The sequence below is a fragment of the Coloeus monedula genome (genome assembly GCF_965178545.1).
Source record: "Coloeus monedula genome assembly, contig: HAP1_SCAFFOLD_281, whole genome shotgun sequence".
NCBI lineage: Eukaryota > Metazoa > Chordata > Aves > Passeriformes > Corvidae > Coloeus > Coloeus monedula.
This window is the reverse complement of record NW_028120655.1, coordinates 2,510-9,529: the sequence shown is the minus strand read 5'-3', so window position 1 is coordinate 9,529 and position 7,020 is coordinate 2,510. Positions and strand designations below refer to the sequence as shown.

Below are 7,020 nucleotides of genomic sequence, written 5' to 3'. Positions count from 1 at the left end.
CAATTAGACTATGAAGAAAAAAGTCTATAAAAGAGTTTGTAAAATAATTAAATAAATCAATCTTGCTGCACAGTTCCTGCCTGCTGGATCTTCTCTCCTCCTCCCTACGGCTGCGGGACACGGTGATATTCCCTAGGGTTGCAGTAATAGCACAGAAGAGAGCGGCAGGAGGGGCCTGTGTGTCCCAGGGCTCAGGTTTTGGGCTGCTTCAGAACCACAGAGATGCAGGTCAAGTGAAGAAGCCAAACTGTTTATTAATAGGAGGCGAAGCGAAGGGATGAGCTAGGAGGGAAAAAGGGGATGGGCAGGGTCTGAGGGCTGGAGGGATGGAGCTGTCAAAAGGGAGGGAGAGGGCAGGAGCTATGGGAGCTTTCCACAGGCTCAGCTGTGACCAGCATCAGCTGTGCCTGGAGCTCCAGCTGCTCTATTCTAGTCTCCAGATGGTCTCATCTTCCAGGATATCTGGAGGGCTTAAAGGGACTCTGGTTCTGAGCCAGCAGATGAACGTAGTTCAGCAGCTCTTTCCTTGAATATTTTCTGAACTACGATGTTTGTCTGGGAAGGGCTGTCGTCTCTCCTCAGGGCTTGAAGGGCTGGAAGAGCAGGAACAGAGCCACGGTCAGAGCCTGGATCTGCAGGAATCCAAGCAGACCTTCCTGCCAGGGCCATCTCACCCAGCTCCTGCCATGGCCAGAAGACAGCAGGGGCCAAGGAGATCAGCCAGAAGGTGCTGGCCATGAAGCTCCCCACCGTGTCCCTGAAACCTCTCTGTGCTCTGCCCACGTCACCCCGAGTCCACACTTGGAGCAAAGCCCCCACAGCCAGGGCAGGGATTGCGGCTCCCGAGCCAGGCATTGCAGCTCGCCCCCGCCAGCCCCCGCTGCCAGCCCGCTGCCCTCACTCACCCTCACTGAGGACCTGGAGCTCTTCCTTGTGCCCCCTCAAGAACACCCTGGCAGTCCCTGGGAGCACAGAGGCGGTCACGGCCCCGCGGCACGGCTCCCTCGCAGCGGCGCTGCCAGCCCCGTGGCCACACGCTCTCCTGCCCCGGCAGGGCTCAGCCCGGGCCCTCGCCGCATCCTGACGCCCGAGGGCACGGCTGCGAGAGGGCGGCAGCGGCCCCGAGGGCAGGCGGGGCTCCACGGCCCCGGGCCCGGATCCCGCTGCCGGGGCAGCAGCCGGGGCTGGGGCCGAGCTGCGGCGGGGCGGGGAGGGGCCCCGGGCCCGGGGCCCCGGGCCCGTGGCTCACCGATGAACCTGACGGCCGCCTCTCGCAGCGACTCCTGCGGGCTCTCCACGAACGGCAGCGCCTGGTGCAGGCGCTCGGCCGCTCGGCTCCTGTCCTCTGCCAGCTGCAGAGAGCGCCAGGAGGGAAGGGTTGGCGCGGGCTCAGCCCCTTGGCCGGGCTCTCTGCGCCCAGCCCTGGCCTCCCCTGCCCGCACGGCCCCGAGGCCCGGCCAGCAGCCGCTGGCGCCGGGCTCTGGAGGGGGCCGAGGGCCGGCTGCTGCCCGGGGAGCCGCGGTGCCGCCCCGCGCCACAGCCCAGCGGGGCCGGGGCTCCATCGGCTCCCGGCTCGGGGCCACAGGAGCCTGGAGAAGAGCCCGGGGAAGGGAGCAGCGTGTGGGGCGCAGGCTGGCGCCCCTGGTGCAGCACTGGGCAGGGGCACAGCTGCCAGCCCCACACACTGGGCTTCTCCAGGCTGTGCCTCAGGCTTCTCCAGTCAGGCTTTACCAGGCACTCGGCGAACGTCAACAGCTGCTCCTTCTTCAGCAGTTGCTTGAGATTCCTCCTCTTCAGGAACCCGGCCGCACAAAGAAGAGTTTCCATCGAGGCCTGGAGAGCAGCAGAGGCACAGAGATGGCACCGCAGCCCAGGGCACAGGACTCGTGTCCCTGTTCCAAGGCCAGGAGGATGCTGGAGCCCAGGAGGTACCAGGGCAGGAGGCAGCTGAGCTCCGTCCTTGGGATGCAGCAGCATCACACAAAACCTCACCTCTGCCACGTGGCGGTTCTCCTCATGGCAGTGCAAGAAGAGCAGGAGCAGGCTCTGGCTCACAATCCTCTCCAGGGGCTTTTTTCCCTCCTCCACTACCAACTCCATCACCTTGCCGAAGAGGTGAATGGAGAACAGCTGCACATGGCTGTTGTCCTGGTGGAAAAAGATAAGACCCTAAGACCAATTACTCCAGGTTCCCCAAGGAAAAGGCCTGAAAATCCATAAGGCTTGAAGTTTTGCAGGTAGCACCCCAGCCTATGGCTGGGGGCACAGAGCCTTACATTTTCAAAGAGTGGCAGGAGCGCCTCAGCCAGTTTCGGGGCGGTGGTGCTGGATACCAGGATGTCTTTGTTCTCCAGCACATTCATGAACACAGAGAGGGACATCCTGACCACCTCTCCATCTGCATCACCCAGCAGCTCCACAAGCTGTTGGGACAGGCTGCCCATTCTTCTGGCCTGTGTGGAACACAAGGCTGTGCTGTGAAGCCATGAACGGCTGCACTGCCTACACCACCCTGGCCCTGCAAGCCCACCCTGCTGCCGCAGGGCCCAGAGGCCAAAGGCCTGTCCTGAAGCACTGGGGCAGCTGAGCCGGGAGGCAGGAGAGCTGGGAGCAGCTGCCTCAGCTCCTGAAGCCCAGCCAAGCCCATGTGACTGCTTTCCCCAGCGCAGCTTCAGCCGCTGCCGCCTTCTCACCATGGCGGGATCCTTGCTGAGCACCACGAGGCCTCTGAGTGCCAGGCGACATCTCTGCCTGCACTCACTCAGCAGGTACCTGGACATCATCTCCAGGACACTGTCACCGCATTCCCTCAAGTCCAGGCACTCGAGGAGCTGAAAGGCACAGGGCAGTGACAGGGGAGCCGGCCGGCAGGAGCCCGGAACCGCCCAGGGCTGGGCCCAGGCAGCAGCGCAGGGCGTGGGCACGTCCCAGGCAGCTGCGGCTACGAGAGGGCAGAGAGGCGGGAGGCAGCTCAGCGAGGCAGCACTGGCCGTCAGGCTCACCTCCACAAGGAATGCCAGGAAGGGCAGATCCCAGCGTGGCTCCTCCCTGCTCAGCAGCCCAAGCAGGCCGAGTGCAATCCCAGAACACATGGGAAGGGAGACCCGGCGCATCTCTCTGGCAGAGGGAAAAAGGCATCAAGGCTGTGAGCTGGGGGACAAACATCTCCCAGGACTGACTCACAGAGGTCTGGTCTTTCCCCAGCATCCCTGCAGGGGATGTGGGTGCTCTGGGAGGTGGCTGCTCCTGAGCACCCTTCTCCAGCCTTTTCCAGCGTCCTTGGCCATTCCTCATTGACCAGGCCCTCTGGCCCATGGCCACAAGGACTGTGTGGGGCACCGCGGGCACAGGGCACAAGTGCCGGGGGCAGTGGGGAGAAGGGGGTCTCACCTGGCCAGCAGCCCCACTGCATAGTGCTGGGTGTCAGCACACAGCAGCGTGTCCCAGCCGCGCTTGCGCTCCATAGCCACCACCTCATTGTCACAGCGCAGTCGACAGAGCAGAGCCTTCATGGCCTGCACTGCAAACCTGTGTGCAGAGCAAAGCCCAGGTCACACTGGGAGCACTGGCGCTGGCCACAAGGGCATGGGAAGGACAGGAGGACTGGGACCTGTTGGGGTTGCTGGGAAGGCGGTGTTCCTCCCGGCACGCTCTCCAGAAGTGATCAACTTCCTCTGGCATCTGCTGTGTGGTGATGACAACATGGGAGAGCAGAGCCACAAAGATGCGGGAGGAGTAAAGGTTCACTGCCTCGTGGCACCGAGGCACCTGGACAATCACCCACAGCCCCAGAGTTGCCTGCAAAAGAAGCAGCCCGAGACAGCGCTCGGTGCCGAGCTGTCCATGTGGCAGGGCCCGAGGGGAGACGCAGGGGGAGCACCGGGCCTGGTGCCCCCTGAGCCTGCCCCTAGCCCAGGTTTCACCCAGTGCTTGAGGCAGGGAGAGGATGGAGAGCTGCTGGAGCGGCAGCTTGGGGGCAAGCAAAGGCCAGTTCCAGAAACTCACAGCCAGGGCGAGGACAGGTGTGTCGTCCCCATCAGAGGTGCACATGCTGTGCAGAGGCCAGTCCTCCATCACACAGAGCAGTGTTGGCAGCACCTTCTCCAGTGTGCTGCCTGACAAGCCTAGGAGTCTCCACATCATTGTGGCAGCTCTGTGGGATCGGAGCTCTGAGTCAGGGGCGTCTCAGTCACAGTACCATGCCCTGTGCAGCTGTGGGGGCCCAGGTGACAGAGCCCCGGTGCCCTGAGGGGCAGGGAGGGAGCATGGCAGCAGGCTCAGGAAACAGAGGGGCCCGAGGGTCCTGCAGCTCTCTGCCTGTCTGGCAGACCCCATTGGACAGGCGGCACAGGGCGATGGGCCCTAAGGGCTGGTGAGCCCCGAGCTCTCAAGGCAGCTGGGCCCCGTACCTGTCGCACGATGGGGCACAGCGCAGGAGGGTCAGCACCACATCAGCGGGGTGCTCTTCAGCCAGCCTCAGAAGGTTAAAGCCCAGCCTGGCGCCCACAGTGACATGGGACCTGAGACTCTGGTGAATGTTCCTCACCGTGGCTGGCACCTGGAGGAGGCATGGGGAAGACTTGGAGCACTGTCCAAGGGAGCAACTTCCCCAGCTGCCCCCAAGAAATGCTTCCCTTCTCGACTCACTGTTCTGGTCTCAAAGGCTGAGGGGGCCCAGCAGCTGTGGCTTGAGGGGGCACACGATCCTTGGAGTCTCCAGCCCTGACCCCAGGCTGCTTACCTGCTGCTGAGAAGAATCAGCACTCTCCTTGAAATAACCCAGTTCAGGAGCATGAATCCCAGTGGGAATGGGCGTAGTGTCAGTATTTGGGATGCCCTGAGTCTCTCCGGTGTCGGTGTTTGTGATGGCCACGTCCTCAGTCACTGCCACGTCAGTCTTCACTCTGTGATCATTCATTGGACTGTCAGAGTCTTCTGAGGGTGCAGTGATATCTGTGCTGACATCAGGCTCTGCCTGGAGCTCGGTCAGCCCAGAGTCAGGCTCAGCTGTGCCCTCAGTTGCTGTGGTGCTGGTCTTTCCACGCCGAATGTGGATGAACTTCCGGAACATCTGCAGGAGAACAAAGGACAGGGAAGGGAGGGATGTTCCAAGGGGTGCTCCAGGCACGGTGCTCGGCTGAGCAGCGACAGCAGGCCCAGCCCAGGTGGGGATGGCTGCAGGTACCTGCACTGTTCTCCGGAAGCGGCCGTGGGCACGGTCCTGCTCTTGTGTCCGGTCCGGGGCTGCATCTGGCAAAGAGCGAGCGCAGCCAGAGCTGAGGGGCTGCAGGAGAGGCTGGAGAACGCAGCCCAGCCCTGCGCTCCCCAGGCAGGGACAGCCCCGGGATGCCCAGGGGATGGAGCACGGCTGCTGCAGAGGGTCTGGCCCGGCCCCTCTTCCATCCTATCCATGGGCCTGTTCTCCAGGGATGCGATGGGATGGGGTGGGGTGGGGTGGGATGGGGTGGGATGGGATGGGATGGGATGGGATGGGGTGGGGTGGGGTGGGATGGGATGGGATGGGATGGGATGGGGTGGGGTGGGGTGGGGTGGGATGGGATGGGGTGGGATGGGATGGGATGGGATGGGATGGGATGGGATGGGATGGGATGGGATGGGATGGTGCCAAGCTGGCTGCCACCATCAGCCCTGTGGCCCAGCTCTGTCACTCACCGTCCTGCCGTGGCTGGAACTGCTCCAGCTCTTCGGGCTGTTGTGCTGGGGCAGCTCCAGGGCCTTTTTTCCCCCTGAACACCTTGAACAGGCGATGGAATCTGCCTGCCATGCCACAGTCTGGCCTCGAGGGCACCTTCAAGAGAGATTCCTTGGGAAAGCTCTGAGTGAACAAGTCCTGCACTTGTGCCTTGAAGGCACCAGCAGCAGAGAAGCCTCAGGAAGGCTACAGGACAGCAAGTCCTGCAGCCTGGTCTCAGAAGGCTCCTGCCACAAGGACAGGAGACTCCTCGTCAAGGATTGTGGTCAGCAAAGCCAACGGTCTGGCCTTGAGGGCACCGGCCACAGGGATGGCAGATGCCTCAGAAAAGCTCCGGGCACCAAGTCCCATGGTCTGCCCTCGAGGGCACCTGCAAAAGAGAAGCCTCAAGAAGGCCACAGGTCACCAAGTCCTGTGGTCTGGCCTCGAGGTCACCTGCAGGAATAACGCCTCGGAAAAGCTCCGGGTCAGCGAGGATCGAGTGCGCTGTGCGGGGGCTCCTCACGGCACTGCTCTGTCCCGTCCTGTCCCGTCGCCTGCTCCGAGCACTGTGGCGTGGCCGCGTCGCCGCCAGCCCCTATGTCAGCATGTGTCACAAAGGGCCCCGGGACACCCTGTCCCGTTCCATCCCACGGTGACCATGCTGCACCATGTCACAAAGGGCCCTTGCACACGCTGCCACCTGCCCTGGGGCCACCCCCAGCCCACCCCAAGTGGCCCAGGTTGGAAGGAATGCCTTGCCCCAAGTGTCTAAGGCAGCCCGACAGGAACTTTAGCATCGGCTCCAGCCATAAGCAAACGCTCCCCTGCTCTGCGGGCTCGGGGCAGCACCAGGAGCCCCCACGGCTGCCACCGCAGCCACCGCGGGAAGGGTACGGGGCCTTCCACAGAAGCTGGCACGGCCTCCTTGGGACACGTCCCGGCCGGTGGCCATCCTAAAGCCGGGGCTGTGACACAGACAAGGAACGTGTGGGCCAGGGCGCAAATGCTGCTCTGAGCCCTGGGGCCCGGGAGCACTGAAATCAGCAGGTGTGGCAGAGTCCCCTCCGAAGCAGACCTGCCACCCCCCGAGCCCTGGCAGCGCCGGTGCCCATCTCCTGCCCCAGAGACCTGTGCCCCCGGGGGCTTCTCTGCCAGAGGGCAGCCAAAGCCAAGGTGCATTGGGGTCTGTGCTCCTTCCTACAGGGGGCCGTTGGCAGGAGCACCTGGAGTGACTGGGGGGAGCACTTGGTATCCAGCAGGAGATGTTGCTCCTTCCTGGAGTGAATTTTTTCATGGAAGGGGTTAGCAGTAGCACCACAACAGCA

The 7,020-nt window shown here is 63.1% G+C and overlaps 1 protein-coding gene across 1 annotated transcript; it reads right to left on the bottom strand.

The window, feature by feature from the left end:
- Positions 1–229: 229 nt before the first annotated feature.
- On the bottom strand, positions 230–5,785 carry LOC309585762 (maestro heat-like repeat-containing protein family member 7; the record flags this gene model as incomplete). The annotated part of the gene is made up of 14 exons (XM_082303632.1): positions 230–282; positions 1,250–1,352; positions 1,732–1,833; positions 1,993–2,148; positions 2,277–2,453; positions 2,694–2,831; positions 3,003–3,117; positions 3,391–3,528; positions 3,611–3,798; positions 4,006–4,153; positions 4,410–4,558; positions 4,742–5,071; positions 5,186–5,250; positions 5,674–5,785. 14 exons carry the CDS (start codon positions 5,783–5,785, stop codon positions 230–232), a joined length of 1,974 nt encoding a protein of 657 aa, XP_082159758.1.
- Between the last annotated feature and the right edge of the window lie 1,235 nt (positions 5,786–7,020).